The 21,738-nt window shown below is 40.3% G+C and overlaps 1 protein-coding gene across 1 annotated transcript in view; it reads right to left on the bottom strand.

Moving 5' to 3' along the window:
* SMPD3 (sphingomyelin phosphodiesterase 3, neutral membrane (neutral sphingomyelinase II)) overlaps positions 1-21,738 on the bottom strand; it is an 85,767-nt gene that overhangs the window by 24,670 nt on the left and 39,359 nt on the right. Inside the window, exon 2 of the mRNA XM_014942490.1 lies at positions 7,632-9,254. Within this exon, the coding sequence (XP_014797976.1) occupies positions 7,632-8,969 (1,338 nt within the window). The 5' untranslated portion in view covers positions 8,970-9,254. The remainder of the gene's footprint in view (positions 1-7,631; positions 9,255-21,738) is intronic.

Raw genomic sequence — 21,738 nt, 5'->3', positions numbered from 1 at the left:
AAGTTCAAGGGAAGCTCCATTAAAAATCCAGGAGCATGAGATTCAAGTGAATTGTTGCAACTGTAGGTGCACAAGCAGTGTGTCTCCACAGGCACTCATGGCTCAGAGCTCCCCTGCTTGATGCTCTGGGATGCACTGGTAACAGCACACTGTTTGTACCTCCCTATTTCAGCAACTGTGGACTGCCTATGGAAAAATAATGTGCAAACAATAGAGTGAGGAAGACGAAAGAAATAGAAAACGTAGCTTCTCTTTCTTTCCAGTACAATTTTCCCGTTATCTCCCAAATTGTATCAACACCTTCTGAACATTTTTTTTCATTTCAGCACGTTCCCAGGACAAGCAGGAGGGTTGGCACCAAGAAACTAACTGGAACAGTCAGTCAAACTATGCACAGTCTTCATTCCTGCAACTTTTCAGATCCCAAGGAAAACTTCCAACTACTCATATTCACAATTCAAGCATTCCTGTCCCACAGAGATGACGTAGGTTAGCGGTAAGATGCATTTTATTCCTGTATTTTGTGTTCTTTGTAGTAGTTTTTTGGTTAATTTAGACATAGTGTAAAAAGATCCATCTTATTTTTAGTACTTTGACAGCTCTGCCTTCTGCCTTCAGGGATACACAGCGGCTTCTAAAGAAGATGCATTGGTTAAATTATGAATTTATTATAATAAATATATTACTAATGCATATTAAGTAAAGAAGTTTAAAATGTTATAGACGTCAGCTTAAAATTCCAATTGGTGCTCTGCAACTCTTTCTAGCCACATTTGTACTTCATTATTTCAGAATCCTATTTTTCCCCACCTACCACATGACAACAATTGCTGTTCCATGAACTCAGAAAATTAGTTATTTGGCGAAGCTTCATTAAGCTTTTATGTGAGGGAAAGTAGGTGTAAATTGGTGCCATGAACGAAGGGCTCTTCCTCTGCTGAAGAGGATAAAGCCCACAACACACATTCTCTTAAACCTGTATTTCGTTGTTGAAAACAGTTTTAATTTGTCCCTATTAATGAAGGAGAAAAAGACTGTGATTAGTAACATTAATTACATCAAAGTGAAGGAACATGGCACAGTGCCAGGGTAGGGTCCTTTTTTTCTTTTTTAAAAAAGTCTCAGGCAGCTTATTGGACTCTGTCCAATTCCTGCATTAACGTTTTATAGCAGAAACTGAATATGTGGGAAATGTTTAGGTTACCCTCCTGACTTAAATGGCACAGCTTTAGAGCTCTCTAAACAAATTCATGAGCAGCGCTAGACATTTCTTTTATACATCTTGGGATAACTGTTGGTACTGGACAACTGATTGAGGACAAGAAAACCTAACCATTGAAATCTTGAGATGATCTTTTTTACTGGGCTCAGGAAACAGCCAGTCCCCTTCTGCAATCCTTGGGTAAAAAAAGCTTCCCCTCAATATGCTGTGCATCTGCCCAGCACAAGTTGCCCCTTTGCTCTCAGCCGCAACACACACAAGTTGGGATGGGACAGTAAGGACAGCTTAAATTACCCAAGCAACATGTATCTGCATCAGTAATATCAAAAAGGAGAATCACAGTAATTCAGGGAACCCTAATTTCACCAGACAAAACAGGCACCTGGAGAGTAGCAAAGAGTGAAAACTGGACTTTGAAGGAGTTGTGCAGCCAGAGCTACCGCTCCTTCTACCATCTGTCACTGCCGGAGCAGCTCTTCTGGAAACAAGTCTAGCTTTGCACATAAAGCAAAGGTTGCTAGGTTTCCTTTAAGCAATGAATAATAACATGTTCTCTGCACAATTACTGTACTTCCTGAGAACAGCACTAATTTTCAGAGAATTTGAGAGTAAATCTGTTAATAAGCTTAGGAATTAATATTAATTAAACACAAGTTCTTCCAGAAATTTAGCAAAAAACACAAGACCTGTTTTTCCTTTTGCTTTTCTTAGAATACTATTAGCTGTTCAAACGACCCACATCAGACTGCAGTTTTGCTTTTCCTCTATGCTCACATACTGTGTTTTAAGTAAGCATTCTGATTTTTGCTAAAAATCTCTCTCTTGGCAGATGCCAAACCCCACAATAATTTTCTACTAAGAAGAACAGGAAGAACAGCCTTCTATGCAATATATTCACAGGATGCTGTGGGGTTGGAAGGGACCTCTGGAGATCATCTAGTCCAACCTCCTGCCAGAGCAGGACCACCCAGAGCAGGTCACACAGGAACGTGTCCAGGTGGGTTTGAATGTCTTCAGAGAAGGAGACTCCACCACCTCCCTGGGCAGCCTCTCCCAGAGCCCTGCCAACCTCACAGGAAAGAAGTTCCTCCTCATGCTTAGATGGAACTTCTTATGTTCAAGTTTGTTCACGTTTACTCTTGTCCTGTCCCTGGGCACCACTGAAAAAAGACTGGTCCCATCCTCCTGACACCCTCCCTTTAAGTATTTATAGGTGTTGCCCAGACCCCCCTCAGTCTTCTCTTCTCCAGACTACAAAGACCCAAGTCCCTCAGCCTTTCCTCGTAAGAAAGAAGTTCCAGGCCCCTCATCATCTTTGTCTTCCATGTGTCCCAGTTTCAGTGGGAGGAAAACCACTCCAAAACCTCCTTAGTAAATAGCCATTTTGAGAAAAACACCTCTTTCATTCCACCCCCTACCCCAAGTATGCATTTATATGTCTTGCATGATTAGATTTACAGTTACAGCTATCAAAATTTAAGGATAAGAGAGAGGCAAAACTTGGCAGCAAAAGCGACAGTTTTTATTAGATGGATACGTTCTGGAAAAACAAGGACAAGCTCTCCAATTCAGTAACTCATCAGGTCAAGTTAAGACTGTTTTCTCCTTTTATTACACTACTGTCCGAATCTTACACAGCATCCCTGAAAGACAGTCTAAGGCTACATACTAACCCCTCTCACTAAAGACTGATGTTGACAGTTTGAAACCTTCTGGCAAATTACAAACGGGTGACACATTACGCAGTTTCAGCTCAGCACTCACTGATACCTTCTACGCTTGATTTGGCTGCAAAATCATCACTCAGTTTCTGAAAGGGACACGTACTTTAAAACTCCCTTTAAATTCATTGAAACCACTGTGAATTAAAATTATGCACGTGTCAAGCCAACAGCTGCAGAGTAACTGAGACCACTGCACCGCGGCACATACAGACCCACACAAGCTCACTCCTTAGTTGGGATCGCCAGCACGGAGCGGCATCTGCATCAGTCCCATCTCCCTCCTCTCTCTGTAGCAAGAGCAGCAAGAGACAATTGGAGTTATGAAACCTACAAAGCAGACTAAAGGGTTCTTTTCTCAGGCATTTTAAATTAATGTGAAATGCAACATGAGAACAGTGAGTCACGGCAGAGTCTCCCAAGGGCCCAGACTGTCAAAGTATGAAAATGGATTGGCTGATTTATGTATTTGCTAACTTCTCCTCTGAGTCCTTAGTGGCAACTGGGAACAGTGGTTTAACACTTCAGACGTGAAAGTGTCACATAATGCAACTGATGTTTCCCCCTCCTTCTATGGTATTTTTTCTGTCACTGTGTCCCTCTTACGTCCCAATGAGACCCCAGGTTGGAGACAGAAACACTGCTAGAGTTTGAAGAGATCAAAGTGCTGAACGTAAATTAGTCCTGCAGTTACCAAGAAAATGGCTTTTCCCAACAGCTCCTCACAGCTACCTCACCCTCATGCCTTCACGCAGGCTGACCTGGAAAGTATCAGCCTATGCCAGTGGAGAAACCAGTCTGTAAGCTGCCAGGAGCAGGGCGGCAGACATCTTCAGGAAGAGAACAGGCCCAGGCTAGCAACATCCCCTTGCGCAGGTCTCTGGATAGCTGTTGGGCAGCAGGAAGTCAGTAGCATGAAAGAGCGTTAAAAGCTTCCATGATTTACTTCCAACTTCTTCCCCTGGCTGTGACACCCCTGGTGTTAAGCCACAATCAAATCACTTTACCTTCCTGTGCTTCAGTTTCTCCTTCTCAAGCAGATATTGACCTTTCTTTGTTACGCGCTGAGACACATGAATGAAGAGCAGTATGTAAGAGCTCACTGCGATTATAGCTACTAATAATAACCCTTGAGCTGTGTAAGTCTCTCAGGTAAAATAATTCTGTATGACTAAGCAAATCTCTCAAATCCTTCCAAAGCTCCACCTGAACTTTACAATCTAGATGGTGAGGGCAGGGCAATGGAAAATCATTTCCTCTTCACTGGAAACAGAACCTATTCTGAAAGGACAAAAATGTGTGAAACGCTTGGACCTTGGCAGTAGGGATCTGTTTAGTAACACAACACCCCCAAGGCAGTTTTGCCTTTTTGTTCAAAATAATTCAACCTTCATTAAATGTTTAGTTCTGAGACTTTTAATTTATCTCCCTAACATTTATATTTGTAGTAAGGAGCCAAACCGCACTCATTAAATGAGAACCAGTATCTTTTTCGGAACATTCTTAGGAATTTGGATGTTGAGTCTTTCCTGAGGTTCAGAAAGATTTGAAAAAAGGCTTCATCCTTCCAGTGAATGGAAACATTAAGTGATTTTATCCATATTTTCAAAACACACAATCACTCACTTTTCATGACTTTTGTTTATAAACAATATACAGAGCAATTGCTCCTTTATTCAGAGCTGGAAGCTGTGCAAGGGGAACAGTCGCCATAAGTGTACCTCCAAACCAAAACTCAATAGATGTCTTTTGTACTTCAGAGATGGGAGCACCGTGCCTCCCACAGGAGCTGACAAACACCGAGGGTGCAGAGGACAGAGACGCACCGGCGTGCCACTACGGGATGGAGAGCACACAGGAAGCTCTTGTTCTGCAATGCTGTCTTACTGTCTTTGAAACCACACTGAGGTAAATACCAGACTGGAATAATACAGATTATTTAATATATTGGATATAAAAAAATAAATGTATATAAACCAGACTGGCTGCATCAGGAGAAGTGTGGCCAGCAGGTCCCAGGAGGCGATTCTGCCCCTCTACTCTGTGCTCATGAGACCCCACCTGGAGCTCTGTGTCCAGCTCTGGAGTCCTCAACACAGGAAGGACATGGACCTGTTGGAACAGGTGCAGCGAAGGGCCATGAAAGTGATCAGAGGGCTGGAGCACCTCTGCTATGGAGACAGGCTGAGGGAGCTGGGGTTGTTCAGCCTGGAGAAGAGAAGGCTCCGGGGAGACCTTATAGCGGCCTTTCAATACCTGAAGGGTGCCTGTAGAAGAGCTGGGGAGGGACTCTTTGCCAGGAGGTGTAATGATAGGACAAGGGGAAACAGTTTTAAATTGGAAGAAAAAAGATTCAGATTAGATCTCAGGAAGAAACTTTTTACTATGAGGGTGGTGAGAGCCTGGCCCAGGTTGCCCAGAGAAGCTGTGGCTGCCCCATCCCTGGAGGGGTTCAAGGGCAGGTTGGATGTGGCCTTGAGCAACCTGCTCTAGTGGGAGGTGTCCCTGCCCAGGGCAGGGGGTTGGAACTCGATGATCTTTGAGGTCCCTTCCAACCCAAACCATTCTGTGATTCTATGATTCTAAGAGCCAGTTAAAGAAGTATGGATAAGCTGTCCATTTCCAATGGCAGCGTGCTGCCCAGAATGCCACTTCCAACCACAGTTAGGATTTGTGGGGGTGGCAGCAAGGTACCCAAGTGTAAGACCTCAGGACTTTTGAAGTTAATGGATTGATTCTCACTGATGTCAAAAACAAGCCAGGCTTTTACTTACTGTAGCTTTTGTCTCCGGAGTCCACACACACTCAGTTGCAGATTAAACACTACATCAAGAAAAACAACCTTCAAACTTACTTTGTTTCAAAGCTAAAATTAAATAGATCATTCCTGCTTTGCCTTTCTTTTCTTTTTTTTTGTCAAACAAAGAAATGACCAACGATCACTTAATGTGCAGAAAGTCATTTCGTATCAGGATAGACTTAACTCAGGATGAAAAATATTTTAGGAATGAAGTACAGTGTGTCAGAATAACATAGACATGAGGAAGAACAGTCCTTTAGCTGGGCCAGAATTCTGTCATATTTAAAAGAATCTCGTCGTCTTTGAATCATCATAATAAGTGGTCCCTATTCCCTACTCAACTGTAACATTATTTAACAACTCAAATCCATAATTAAGTTCATCATCCCAGTGGAATTTTGAAAAGAGGCTTAATTTTCTGCAAGAGAAATGGATCCACTGCAGGCTGCCAGTGGGCAGCAAACCAGTGACTCAGCAATGGGCAGCTGAAAGCAGATCGGTTTTAATCTCTTAATCCCTACTGTATGCATATGTTGAAGGGTAGTCTTTTATGACCCAGGCAATATTTACGCTGCACAATGTGTATGGTGATTTTTTGCATGCAGCACTTCATGATGAAAAAAATAAACTTTAGCTGTTTATAAACACGTAAGAGTACAGTATAGAGAGTTTAGACCCAATTTTTAGAAACCTGTATTCAGATATAGATAGGCTTTTGTTTATGTCAAATGTATGGAGTACTATCACACTGCAAATTCTAATATTTGGGGGGGTTTATGGAAGCCACAATACCAAAAGTTTTTTTGCTTCATTTACAAATTATAATTAGCGGGTACAAAAAACCCCACTGATCCTTATTAACAATCCATATTTTTAATGGATATTAATGGCTTTTGTTGAGAACAAATTATTTTTCTTGAAAAATAACACTTTTTTGTTTTAAGCACATGCAGTACATATAATTTGAACACCTAATGTATTTTGCTAGCATTCGAAAAAAGTTCAGTTTTTAGTCAGTGAAACCCATTCCAAACTGTGACTAAATCACAAAATCTGAAATGCAGTATCCTGGGAGATCTTCAGATCTGTCTAGGTTTGGGTCTACAGATTTGGATCTCTGCACAGAGTTTTGGTTCTCAATTAATCACAAGTCAGAAGAGCTCACTTTCCAGTTCATGAAGAGCACAGCCAGACTCATCCAGGAATTATGCACCAACAGCCACTAGTCTTGGAAAAGACTAGTGATCATGCAGGCTTTTATTTCTATTTTTCATGATTTACTGAAGTATAACCCCAGGCTTCCTGCTCTCTCTACTATTAGTTAATTTAAGTAAACTCTGTTAATAAAGCGAAAAACCTCTCTGCTCCCCTGTGTCCCAGGCATATTTTTTTTGTTTACTCTCCTTCATGTCTTTCCTTAGAAATTCTTTTGCAACCAAGAGAGAGGGACAGCCATATGTTTCCTTGCAATTATTTCAGTTTTATTCTACTGGCATTTAGACTTCTGATTCCCTCACAAACGCACAAGATGCATAAGCTGGTTTCCAATGTCCATTGTACGATCCCTTTTTATGAAGCTTAGAATTTGTGCATGTTACTAAAGAGATTTCTGTATCAAAGAAACTAAAATTGCATGAAAACTACATCAGTTTTTGACACCTGAAATCATACTCAAGTTCTACCTCCAGAAGTCCCTCATTATTTTATGCACATCCATCACTTTAACACAGTACCTAGGCCACAAAACCTATATATAGGTTATATCAGTTAATCTAGATCTGAATATTGCCTCTTTGAACGTTAACAGAAATGATTGAGAGAAAATATGTAACTTTATAACTTGTCATGTCTATAGTGTCAATATTTATGGCTTCAAAAAGGCTCTTACCTTGAGAAACAAAGCTCCCTTGGAAGCCAAGGAGTCCGTTCCTCTTCCATTGGGGTAACAGTGATAGGCAGCATCCATAACAGGATAGCGGCTGGCAAAAAGTAGACCACTGTTCACAAACTTAAAGCTACAGCAGCCATGGCAACTATAGACCCCAACATCATAGACAATGTATTCAAAATAGTGATGAAGCTGCTCTTTCAATTTCTCCGCAGCTCTTTTGTCAAACACCTCCTGCAAACACAGAAAGTCCAGGTTGGCAGGGAAGAAAGCGGAGATCTCGTGATCAAAGGTCTCATCTGTATGTTTCTTTTTGCGCACTGAAGTCTTCTTCATGATTGAAGCTTTGTAGAGGAGCTTGTTGTTGACAGTGCTTTGGTCCACTGTACCATCTCCAACGCGAACTTTAACTAAGGACTCTCGTGAAGCGGAGTAGCTGTCTAAACTCCCAGAATCACCTTCTTTCTGTTTGTTGTTCGGTGTTTTTGAGATCTCTGCATCACCTTCCGGTGAGGGCTCTGCTGGGCCACTGGCATGAGCCTGGCTGTTGACGGGATCTGGTTCTGTGTCTGACAGGTGGCCGTTATCCTCTCCGTTTATGCGGACAATGCAAGTGTTTTCTTCTCCCCCATTTGACTCTCCAGCTCCACCTTTATCTTCTTGACTTTCCTCGCTGTTGTTTGAGCCAGAATTGTCTCCTTTATACTCCATTGATGTTGTCCTTTTGATGCCAGCATTAACAGTACGATTAGTGTTATCTCCACCCTGGGGGGAGACCAAGCTGCTAAAACTTGCTGCGCTGATGGATGTGTTGGTAGGAGAATCTATGTATATTTTGATCTGTGGTCTGCTTGCCCCATTCCGGATCCTCCGGCCAATCTCTTTAGCCCTAGCCTGTGTATTGAAAACGTTATTAAATCTTGCCAGAGAATCTGGCAGCAGGCAAACGTTGGCACTGCCAAAGCAGAAGCTTTTCCCATTCCCTGCAGCCTTCCACTCGGTGAGCAGCGTGGCTCCATTGGCGTGGGTCTTGTCTTCTAGTCTGGAGTAGATGTACGGCCGCCTGGCTGACTGGAGCGGGGACCATAACAAGAAGCCAATCAGAGCGAAAGGAAGCGAGGCTACCAAGAGTGCCAGGTAGATGGGAGTGGTAATAATGATGCAGAGCGCGTGAAAATAGCATGGATCATCTGCTCTTTGACGTTTTTCATAGGTGGTTGGAACAAAAGAGCCCACAAGCCTATCCGCTAGCCAGTAACATGGGAAAATCAGGCCCCAGGAAAAAGAATGCAGAACTGACAGAAAGCTGTTGGGAAAAGGGGAAGTGTATAAAACCATTGCAACTCAATTATGACAACACTTCAGGGCTTACTACATGATGTCACTATGTCAAGCATCCATAAGAACACTGGGAGGGCTGGGGAAAAAAGGTCCAGTCAGGAGTTTGGTTTTTTCCAGTGAGAGTCAATAACAAAACTTTAAGAGCACCATTTCACTGTCCCGGAGTAAAAGTGAAACAAGGCCACTGTTTTCGTCTGGCTTTTTGGCACCTAGGTTTGTCCAAGGATGTCATTGTTCACTGGAGGCTGCCATAACGAATCGCTCCGGAGGCAAAAAGGAAATCTGTGAAAACAGAAGACATAAAACATATGCAACAGTTATTAAAAGTTTAAAGCAGATTTTCTTATGCCAATTGTGCCTTGCAATCTAAATTATTTCCCTTTTTTTTTGTTTAATTTAACATTTTTGATAGCCTGTTAACAAAGATGATGGATCTAGGGCAACTCCAACAACAAGGGACTGGTATTCCTGCGAATGAAATCAGTCCATTGACCATTTACTGCATATGGCTAATGTTATCATGAAACACTTTTCTATTATGAATTTTAAGCCTTACGTTGAGAAATACAGTTTAGAATTTATTTTCTTTTATGATCCAATCACACTAATATTTACATTTATTTATGTTAGCTTGCAAATGGAACCTTGCAAATGAGCGTTTAGAAGTTATATCTAGGCTCCTCTAAAAGACTATTGCATCTGGTATTTTATCACTAGAGTTATATTGCCAAGGTCCTAAAAGAAAAAAAAAAGTACCGTGATGGCAATGGCAAAGGGACCTTGTATTTTAGAGTAGAAAACATTTGTTTGCTATAAAATATTATTTGCTTTGCTGCCTGTTAAAACAGAATGAGTTTATTCAAATACTCTATGTATGGTTGAATAGGGTTTCAACTTTTTAATATTCAGTTTATTAAAACTACTAAGTCAAGCTACTTTGCTTTAATATTTAGGTATTTAATACTCACTACTTATTTCAAGCTGCAGTTCAGTTTCATTCAGCTAAAGCCCAGAACACATCCTGATAAGATTTCCTATTACAGGTTTCTTACATATAGTGAATACTTAAGCAAAAGATAAATTAATTCTAATTGGCATCTTTGTTTTTAAATTCCAATTTTCAGCTTTGAAGGAAACAGTACTAATTGAATACATCAAGTAAGAAAAACAGTTTCACGTCTTTCCTCTGAAGATAGATGATGTCTTTCAAAAGTTTTGCTACTAGTTGGGAAACTCTGATCTGAGGTATTTAGAAAATGTCACAATTAACCAAAGATCTCAAATTGTGAGGGGTCTGATCTTATTAAAAAAAAAAAAAAGCTTTCCAGTATGCATAGAGCTTACATAGTTTCTTAAAAAGTAATTTAAGTCATCTTAACAACTTACAATTAGTTGAGGTTTTATCACAGGTTTTGCTAATATGAAATGTAAATTATTTTTAAAAAAGAAGCACTTGCATTAATCAAACTTTCTCAGCCTTGAGAACGGTATCACCAGAGAATGCAACATCCCTCTCCATCAACTGCAGCTGTGGAGCTACACAGTAAGAGGAGCAAAGCTGGATGGCTGGTGATGGCAGAACTCCCATTTATAATGTTCCAAGTTTCAAGTGTAGAATGTAAATAAGATTAAGCAGCCCTGGATAAAAACCATTTACCAAATAAGCAAAACAGAGGATCTGCACAGCATCATGCTTCAAACCCTGTCTTTATTTTTTGACATCTTGGAGAGATGAAAATTGCATACGTATATTTATTGCCATAAGTTCAATTAAAATTTGGGGCTCCCAGGGAGCCAAAATTAAGGAAATACTAGTTTGATGTGTATTTTAAACATTCTGCAGGGCACCCAGAGAGAGAAGGGCATTTCTATTTCTATTTAATAGCAAATAAAACAATGATATGGGACATAGAAGAGGGAAATACAGTTTCATAAAGCAGTGCCGTCTTAGAATCAGAATAAAAATGCAATTCTTCGATTTTCTCTCACCTTTTAGATTTCTGTTTCTTCAAACCAAGCCCTTGCAACTGATCTGTGCTCCTACTGTCAGCATATTTTTAATGGTGGTACACATGCAATACCAGACTGCCAACAGAGAGTCTAGTGTACAGGCCAGAAGCAATAAGTAAGGTATTAACAGAAATGGCCTAACTAACTCTCTTTTTCCCATGCATATTTTTTGTTTATTAATGATAAGAAAATTCTTCCCTCAGTCTAGATTCCCTATCAGCAGAACTGAGAGTAGTCACAGCACATCAGATCGGTAGCCACACATTTCTTGGTAGGCACCATGGCAAAGAAGCAGTTTAATAAAGGAACAGATGAAGAGAGGATAGTTTTGTAGGTATTTCTTCCCAGAAGTGAAGACAACCCTAGGCCAAGGAAGTGAGTGTCAGTCTGAAAAACCTAGGAAGTTGGTGACAGGGGCTCTTAACAAAACTGACTGGAGATGGGAAACCAGTTCTAAAATAGAATGAGAAAAATCAGGTTGAGTGGGGACAAGATTATAAAGGCGTTCAAAAGCGAAACCAAGCAGTTGGTACCCAAACCCCGGAGCGGAGGCAGAGCACAGGCATTAAAAAGGATGGCAGTGCCACAGCAGAAAACTGCTTCCAACTGCTGTGCCCTGGGCGTGCAAGGACAGCTGTATCCCAGAGATGCACAATCTTCAAGGCAGCAAACGGTGCTTAATAAATACACGTGCAGCGCTATCAGGAAAAGATTACCAAAACCTGACTGAAAATACAAAGTGGGGGGAAGAAGAAAAAGGAGCTGTTGTACTGCAGTGACACCCCCCCAGCCTTCTGAGTGTGAAAACACCCCTGCCACTGCTCCCAGCCAGCTGCACCTTTGGCCAACACCAGGCAGTCACGTACGTTTAGTGGGAGATACGGTGCCGTGTATTTTTGCCCTGATGGTACTATTAAGATGGAAATTTGAAAGGCTGGATCAAGGGAGGATGGTGGGGTTTTTTGTTGTTTTTAATTATTAGCTTAGTATAACTTTCACAATCTTATGCAACATGTTTGAGTTTAAATAAATGAGTGACTAGTCAAGTGCCAAATAACAAATGCTTGGCATTTACTCATTGCCAAAGGCATTTTAGGCTGTTGATAATAGGGGGAAGCCTGGCAGATTTGTTTTCCTGAATGATTTTTAGGACTCTTTAGTAAGAATGTTCAAAAGAGATTCTGGCATCTACATATTAGATTTAAAAAAATAACTTAAAACCAGTCCAATTATGTAATTACCATTAGACAAGAAAAAACTGTAAAGAAGTTATTCTGTTCTATTGGATGCTTAAAACGCTTTCTAAAAGCCCTGTCTCTTTACATAATCGCTCAGTGGACCAGAGAGGTTCCTGTTCACAGCAGTGCCAAGGGTAAACAGAATGCTGTTGGCTGGTGCAAGGGAGGTGAGGACAGACTGCAAACCTTGTATTCCAACTTTCAGGCTAACGACCTTTCTGCTGGAAGCTGCAGTTGTGCTGCAGACAATAAGGTCAATTTGACTTTTACTATTTTAAAATAACACACCAGAAAAAGTGCAGAACCACAACGGATCCATAATAATTTGTCTAATTGGGTTTTCTATAGATAAGTTTTTTCTGAAGTGTATGATGACAGGGTGTTACAACTCCTAGTGAAATGTGATTTCGAGCGACAACTTTGTAAATAGAGTAGTCAACGCCTGCTCAATGCTGTGATGAAGTTAAAAAAATCAATCCAACATAACTCGTGCCAGTTCTGTTATGGAACTGCAGCATCAATAATGTATAAGATAAATAGCTGTCCAGCAAACCATAAAATGCTCAACTAAAATGGCTTCACAAAAGGAATTACCCAGATTATGGGAACATGCTAAATCTAAGGAATCGGTGCTCACTGTAGATAGAACACACCATCATGTGTTTTAGCACAAAAGGAGGAGAAATGAACACAGTCAGAAATCTTTCCACAGGATAAGATGACACAAGTGTCATAAAGCAAATTGCTTCAGACTGAAGTCTGTTTTAACAACATTTAGCATGAATGTAAGTCTTTGTAAACACTGAGGAGTGAACAATGGATCAAGGCCACACTGGGGGCCCCTACGCTTCCTCTGCCTCAAACAAGGATAGTACCTTTGAAAATCAGGGATTGATTTGAGACAGGTTTTGAGCAGGTGCCAGCTGCATTCCTCAATTCTAGCCAATGGGGATTTGAGTAGAGAGACCCATTTCATCCCTTTTGTTCCATTAATTCTAATAGAATTCTCACAACTAAGGATATGGAAGTACCAAAACTCTGGTATTGCAGCAAGTTTTAAAATACAATAGCTAGAGAAGAGGGAGGAGGGAATCATGAGCTGGATGACCTTTAAATTTTTGCATGTTGCAGACAGAATACATCAGCACACCAAGGCCCTAATGAAAAATACTCTTCTGGCAAGTAAAATATTACCCTAATTTATTAATCTTACAGATGATGGAAATAATACAATTCCCCAAGCTCTGTTACAGCCTCACTGGCACACACAAGAACAGGAACTAGGTTTCTTACTCTTGTCTCTTTGCTACACGACCATACACAGCGTAGACCCTCAAAGCCACCCAAAAAGAGAGAATGGCGAGAGTCCTGAGAGACACATTTTGTCTCTGCAAGGATTTAAAGGGTGAGGGAAAGCACCACGTGAGTCAACTCCAACTTGGAAAATATGACGTTAGTAACATCTCTCCTAATGCAGCAGTTTAGATGCAGCCTAAAGCTAAAGTGCCTAATTCCTTGTGATGAAGGGTATTACTTGGTAATCCAATGCTTTATTCATAGGGGCTTGAGAGATTAAGGGAGAATTTAAGATATTGCAATGAAACAGATATTTTTGTACGCTACAAAGACGTAAACTGAAGTCTTGTTTAGTTGTTTTTATTATTTTCTAAGTGTTTGAAGGCTAAAAAAAGACTTTATTTAATTTTTTTTTATGGTGCCAGTATAGAACATCTCAACTTTAGTGATGACAAGACATCAGGTGGAAAGGTTTCAAAGATTTTTATGATTATAATTATGCCCAGAAGTATGCTAGAGACATCATAGATCAAAAGAGATGTTCCTAGCTCCAGCACAGCTTGCAAACTAAATAAAGGACAATACAAGTCAACAAACGATAGAGAAACAGGAGAAAAACAACAAATGGTATAATAACAAGGTTACACGGACAGTCCAGAAATGGTCAGAAAAGTTTGAACGTCCTTTTTCTTAGAAAAATAAAATACACTTTCAAATTCAGGCAACTCAAATTTCTGTAAATTTGCTATTAACATCTCAACTGTATTGTTAAAATACATGTAAATCACTGCAAGAACAGGTTTTTTTTAAAAAACAGAATAAAACTGCTTAAGTGGCTAATTGATTCGGGAAGTTTCTCTATGGGTAATGACATAATTCACACACATTCATTAAAACTAGTTTTTCTTGAATCCTGACAATTACTTGGTCTTTAGTGAAAGTCATAGAAATATTTACCTAAAGCTGGATTCTAGAAAAGTGATTTATTTAGATGGTGTTGACTTTTTGTTACCTTTATTTCACTATTGTCATTGCAATTTGAAGTAGAGAAACAGAGCTTACAACAAAGCTATCACCACACCATGCAAAAGAGCAACAATTCGTGTTTGAAACTGAGAATGGGTGAAATGAGGATCTGGGAGAATTCTCATAGTTGCTTATCAGACAAGCCACAACTTAATCTCTGCTTTCCTCCATAGTGTCATCTAGTTTGGCTCGCATACACACTTCAGAGATTCTTCCTTTCTTCAGCCAGTCTCCTTTCCCTGATTATTCTTATACATGCTTCTAATTGGTGTCTAACTACCCTTCTGAAAAAAAAAAAAAACCTACTCCAAAAGGCAGCATAGGGGTGAACTCTTTTGCATGCTTGATTCCTTGACTGTGATTACAGAGATGCAGCCATCTCAAGGTGTCCGTGGCTCTAAGGGAGATGCTTTCCTGTTCTCTTGTGATCACCTCACAACCTGATGTTTTAATTGAAATCCTGTCATCCTGTACAGGACTCATCTCATGAAGCAGTTCATGATGTAGGGTAAGGGACTTTAAGCAGCACTTACTGGTTCACCTTACCTTCCATTTAAGTCAATAACAGTTTCACGGCTTATGAACATCTAAGTAAAAACTTGGTAAAAACATGAATCCACTATGATACGAGGAGTTGAATTCGGTGTGTTACTGATAGTGATGAGTAAAGCAGTACCCATTCAGACTAAGGATTTGTCAGAAGGAGAAGGGAAGGAAGAAAGTGTTTTTGCAGACTTGCCATTGTGATGTTCATTTACCAGTGTCTCCCTAAACTGTCTTCCTTCTTTCTAAAGAAGGCAATCAGGTATCTCCCAGCTACTCTGCAGCTTGTCTCGCTTATGTCTATAGGCTGCCAGAAGGCAAGAAGCCATTATAAACAAGATGTCTAGCTTAACTGAACTAACCTGTAAAAAATAAAATATTAAGGAGTGTGAATTTACAAGTCCTACTGAATACCAGTGATGTCAGCAGTTAAGTATGTGTCTGCAGAAGAAAAGAACAAAAACACCCCTCCGAGTTCACAGAGCCTGCTCAGGCTTACATACTAAATATGTAAGGAGCAGAGTTATGATGATGCAATCTCTCTTCAAAATAAAGAAGCATCGAGCACTTGGGCTAAATTTTCAAAAGGAGTCTTTGGAACCTCAGTGATGCCTTTCACTGGATTTCTGTAAAACCTGTATGTTTGAGCCAATACAGTGCTCGGTACGAACCACAGCCTCGGTAGCTTGGGGACCTCAAAGAGGGCTATGAAGTCTATTGCCTTCTGCCCCAGAGCAGACCAGTCCTTCTGTACTGGAGTTGGGTGGGTAGTGACAAAGGGAGCTCTTGTCACATATATGCCACCACAATGAAGGGAGGTGGTAATCCTCTTCATTTGACAAAAGACTGGCTGTAGCTGGTCTCCTGCTTGATCACCTTAGCAGAGACAGTAAGCTTCATGTGGTGTGGTACCCCGTGGGCCTCCTCACCCCCAAGGGGAGATCTTGTGGCACAGAGCTGAAAACTTGCTTATGATCAGTGTGAAACTTGCTCTGTGCTTCACAGTGATGTGTGGCATGGCAATGGATTCTTAGCTACAAAAGCAAACCATCTCAGTTTGGTAGTCCTAGATCATATTCCTAGGCCAAAAACCATACCCACACACCTTCTGCTACCCAAATTAAACTGGATGAAGTTTTAAACTTAATATTAAAATATAAATTTGATTATGTTAATATATGGAAACACACATTAAAAATATATCCAAACAATTGAATGAACAATATGTCAGTTTTGTCCCTTTTTTCTTTCAAACAAATGGAAAATTGAAGCTGCATTCGTTGATTCTATCCCTCTGCTCTGCTCTCATGAGACCCCACCTGGAGTACTGTGTCCAGCTTTGGAGTCTTCAGCACAGAAGGACATGGACCTTTTGGAACAGGTCCAATGAAGGACTACAAAAATGATCAGAGGGCTGGAGATCCTTTCCTGTGAAGACAGGCTGAGAGAGCTGGGGTTGTTCAGCCTGGAGAAGAGGAGCTCTGGGGAGACCTTATAACAGCCCTCCAGTGTCTGAAGGGGCTCCAGGACAGCTGGGGAGAGACTCAGGGAGTGGAGCAACAGCATGAGGGGTAATGGTTTTACACTGAAAGAGAGTACATTTAGATTAGATATTATTCTTTGCTGTGAGGGCGGTGAGACCCTGGCCCAGGTTGCCCAGAGAAGCTGTGGCTGCCCCATCCCTGGAGGGGTTCAAGGCCAGGCTGGATGGGGCTTGGAGCAACCTGGTCTGGTGGGAGGTGGCCCTGCCCAGGGCAGGGGGGGTTGGAACTCCATGATCTTTAAGGTCCTTTCCAACTCTAACAATTCTATGATTCAACAACCAGCTTTTATATTCCTGCAAGCAACCTTGATTCCACCTTGCCATAACAGATTTTACATGCTTAAAACTTAGATCTGGTGTCATAAATGCAGAAGGGATACATCTTGTCTTTCAAGCCTAGAAGAGATTTATTCTTTACATGTATGAACTGCAATCCCAACCATGGGCAGAGAGTTGGTGTGTCTACACTGAGCCACACACCAGCTGGCTCCCAGCAGGCCTGACCCAAACCCAGAAAACTTCAGCAATCCAACTCCAAATTCTAAAATATACCTCCAAAACTCTGTGCGTTCTGTTATGTGAATGTGAGTGCACCAATAGCAGCCCGTAAACTCACTAGTCAGAGATGTGCCATGCGGCCATTTTTTAATAAGGCATTTAGTTCTACTTCACTGCGTGGCACAAAGACTCAGCTAAAAATCTGGACTCCAGAAACTTTCAGCAATTATTTTTATTTCAGTGGAAACAGAAACAGACTCACAGTTTCTGTTGTATTTTAGAGGCACCAATGCCACAAATGCCTCTAAAAATATCATGGTTATGCAAACTAAGTAACACAAGGACCAATGCCAGTTATGATCAGGAAGGACATTACTTTAAAACAAATTTAAGTGCATCATTTGAGTAACTTCAGGAATTCATACCAAAAAAAGTCCTTATCTGCAAAACTGTCTCTTCTTGTACAGGAGACACAAACACATATTTCCAAATTACTAAATCATATTTATGGCCTTCGGAACGGGTAAGAAGTAGAATCACCAGCATGGCTTGTAATACCTGAAAATAACAGCAAATACTTCCTACAGCTTTAAGTTTGCAGAAAAGCTTTGCTATCAGGCAAGATTTAGACCACTTGGTGATCTCACTCAGTACCTGGAAAGCTAAACACTCTCTATTTTGAGACCTTATTTGGTGTACTTCAGTAGTGAGACAACTGCAGCATTCAAATGCATGAGTCTGTGACACTAAGCTCTGTTTATACAATAGAAATGGAATGGGCTCTATTTACAAAATCACCTTTTAGTGTGCTTTAGCCTCGTATTTTACAGGAGCTGGAGTAATTCAATAATGGCTAAATAAATCTGATCTTTGTAGATGGTTTGTTTAACAAATCTTAGTGAGATGGAACAGTATTAGCTTTGGGTGCCCAAGACAGAATTGGCGATAAAAGATTTTCCTACTCATCTTTCACCATCTGAAACCACAGGCCTTGTCTCCAGAAACGGTCAGGGGGCACAGGTGTCCCGAAAATGAAAAGCTGCACATTCTCAGGCAGCTCTTTGAGTCTTCAGGCTTCTGGTTAATCCAATACAGATGATCAGATAGAATTCTGAAGTCATCAATTTTCCCCAGAGTGGGTATTTTTATACTGTTGAAGTTGTTCTTAACAGCTGGCAAAGTAAAGTTATCTTAGCCTATAGTAAATCCAACACAAATCCCCACCCTAAATGTCTGTTCTATAAAAAAGATCACCTACAATTCTCAACATTCTTTATAAAGGAAATTAAAATACGACTCAACTGAATTAAAATACAGCTACCACTATAAACAAAATTAAAGTACATATATTCATGTCTTACAAATGGAAAATTGGAAAAAACAACATTTGTAATTTAGCAAGTTTTTATGGAAACCCTGAGATTAGGCTCCTTAATTCACAATTTCCTGCTCTACTGACAAAGTCATGTTTCCTCAGGATTCACAGCAATCTAAATGTATGGTCAATAATCATAAAAGACTCGGCAATGCTCCAAACACATAAATATTGAATCTTTCCCCCCAACCTTGTTACCATATCAGCCTCTCTGACACAAATACAGGAATTCAAACTCCAGGTTTTTTTAAAGACTAAATTGTTCTGTGAAAACCTAAGTATTTTAGTTGCATATTTCTCAAACAGTCTCTTCTGTTTTAAAAAAAAAAAAAAAAAAGAACAACCCAGAGCACTCTACACTTTTGAATTTTCGAATATGGTAACACATTCAAGCAAAAATGTTTTGTTTATTCATTTCTAAATCCATTTCACTGTAATACACTGGTAGACTGAAGCATACCAATCCTCTTGTATTTTCATTTCTTGCTTCAGAGTAAAAAAAAAGATAGTTCACAATATATGATTTTTTAAAAAAAAATCCCATGCAATCAGTTTGTGCCATGTCTAAGAACAGCCATTGCCATCTTTACATAAAACATGGCTGAATTTTGCTTAGCTGTTACAAAGGTATTAATCTCTCAGATACTCCTGAATGAAATACTTAAAACCACAAAATCTGTTCAGTGATTTGTCTTAAAACCACCTCAAAGAAAGCAGAGAGAAGATTTTGTGCAGGTTTATTCTAGGAAGCCTCCTGCCACCTTACACCCAGGAAACCCACAGCAGAGCCACGGTGCAGACCCAGTTCAGCTGTAACCCCCCTGCCCCACAGGGACACGCTGCTCTCACACCGCCTGTCTCTGGAAGAACAGTGACCCATGCCAAGAACCCACCTACTATCCAACTGCACAACTCTTCTTCTGCACGTTTGTAGAGACACCCTGCAGCAGTTTTTGAAATGTGTTTGCCACCAAAATAGCATTCTTGAAAAAAAAATAAAAATCTTCTAGACTTTCACAAGAATGCAAACCAGAAGGACTGCAATACGTTCCGCAGTCATCCTAAAATTTATTACACTTTTTATTAAGCGTTGGCTTATACAGAAAATGCTGATCCTTCCTGACAAACTGGGAAAGATACTCAGTACCTTCTGGACTGTTAGAGCCCAGGAAGCAACATTCAGTTCTGAAGCATCCTCTGAGGTCTGCTAACGCTGCCTGATAGGAACCAGGTTTCTGGCACTCTCCACAATATTTCCTGAGTCTGCTGTTGTGCTGGCAGAACAGATCCTGGCTCACATCTGGGTGCTTCCAACCTTTCAGGTTCCATATTTCAGAGATTCCTACTCTACACACATAAGTGTGTTTCTGGGCACAAGTTGGTGGGGGAGGACGACATGGACTTGGTAGAACAAAGTGAACACAACATTTGAGGCAGGCTGGGAAGAGGGGAATCTTATTTCTAAGCTAAAAGATGTCATATATCTGTGGAAAAACAACAAAAAAGGGAAATCTGATTTTTGTAGCATGGACAAAATGATGCTTAATCCATAAAACACCCTGAAATATCAAAATTGTGGTGTTGTTCCTCAAAGTGGTCCATGTTTAGTAAAGAAACAAGAGAAGTTCTGCTAAATACAAAGATTCTAACACTTCCGCCACTATCAGAGAATGGCATAAGCCAGTAAAAGAACACAAGAATTTAAAAGGAAAAGACAACAACTGAGTGAAACTGAGCAGCTACTTAATTTGGGTATGCATATCTGCACACAAAGTTCCCCTTGCTATTTTGTTGATTTTTATTTTCCTTAAAAATACAGTAATTGTTTATGTTTTTCTGTTACTAAATGCAGTTGTGAAGATGAGGAAAATGTACAGATATTTCATTTTACACCCCTGACCCTTGCTACGTTTTTTAATTACTCTTGCAACTACAATGAAATCAGCAAATCTACACCCACAAAGAGCAGAGGGGACAGAATAGTTTATTTACATATTTGAAAGGAATCCCTGCAGTGTTCTTGTGATCACCGACAGATGATGCACACTAGATGCCTCTCTTAGCCATCAGCAGAAAAAAAAAGTTTAAATATTTAATATGCTTTTAAAAACTTCTACTGAGTGGAACTATTACCAGTTTTCTCATTGTGACTGAAAAGAAAATGTTTAATTGAAACATCTTTTAACAAATAACCAGAAGCTGTGCACATGAATGCATGGTATTTCCAGATTAGATTTTCATGCATGCTATTTTCTATATACTGGCATTTAAACCAAGTCTAAATAAGATCTAAATCCAAATAACAAATCTTTAGAGAAGCAGAAGTGTTGACTGGGCCTATCTCCAACAGAAGCTTGATCTCAGTGTTACCTGTAGGATGCAGAGGGGGCATCCTGCATCTTCACCGCTGTTTTTACTCAGGTCAGCTTTACTGCTGCAACTGTTTAGCAAGATGACATGATACTACAAATAAATACTGCTATTTTAGGGGAGTAGAAAAAGACTGCGTTAAAATTTGGTGAAAACATAGTCAGAAAAAACAAAGAAGTGGCATTTCTCATTCATTACCATCTCTCTGATGCACACTCGCAGTGCAAGCAACTAATTTTGGCTTCACAAAGTTTGGTAGCTTCTACACAGCCAGTTTTACCATGGCAAGTAAAACGGGGCTTTGGTTTGAAAAGAGCTGCATCGATGCATTTGTCAAGTTTGTTCTACTCCCGGGCCAGCTGTGCAGTCCATTATGTCCAAAGAACATCGGTAGCCGTGGACAATACCTGTGCATGTTACTAGGGTGATACAAGTGCTAACTGCAGCACTCACACAGCAGAATCTTTGTTAATAGCCTAAAGCTAAAAAGACTTATGCTACATCTTCCAAACCAACATAGTCTTGTCTTGCCTTTAAATAAACTCACTTTGCACTGTGATTCACTTCAGAATTCAATTTTTAAGAGTCATTCTGTAGAGCAGGAATACATTCCTAAAAAAAATTCAGCTGTCTTTATGAGAAAAGCAGGTCTTTGTGTGTCCAGTGCTATGGTGTTGGAAGTGAAGCTCTTCAGCACTGAAATGAAATTCACATTCCAGGGGAAGCATTATCTCCTGCACGGAACAGGACAGTCGTCAAAGAAAAAGATGTAAGTCGTGGAACGCTTCATTTCTGGTCTTTTCATCTCCTTGGCTTTGGGTTATCCCATCCCCACTACAGACCTGACCGTGTCACACCCCAGTATCC

This window comes from Calidris pugnax, unplaced genomic scaffold, assembly GCF_001431845.1.
Source record: "Calidris pugnax isolate Ruff unplaced genomic scaffold, ASM143184v1 scaffold28, whole genome shotgun sequence".
Lineage (NCBI taxonomy): Eukaryota > Metazoa > Chordata > Aves > Charadriiformes > Scolopacidae > Calidris > Calidris pugnax.
Note: the sequence above shows the minus strand (reverse complement) of the source record. Positions and strands in the feature narration are given on the sequence as shown.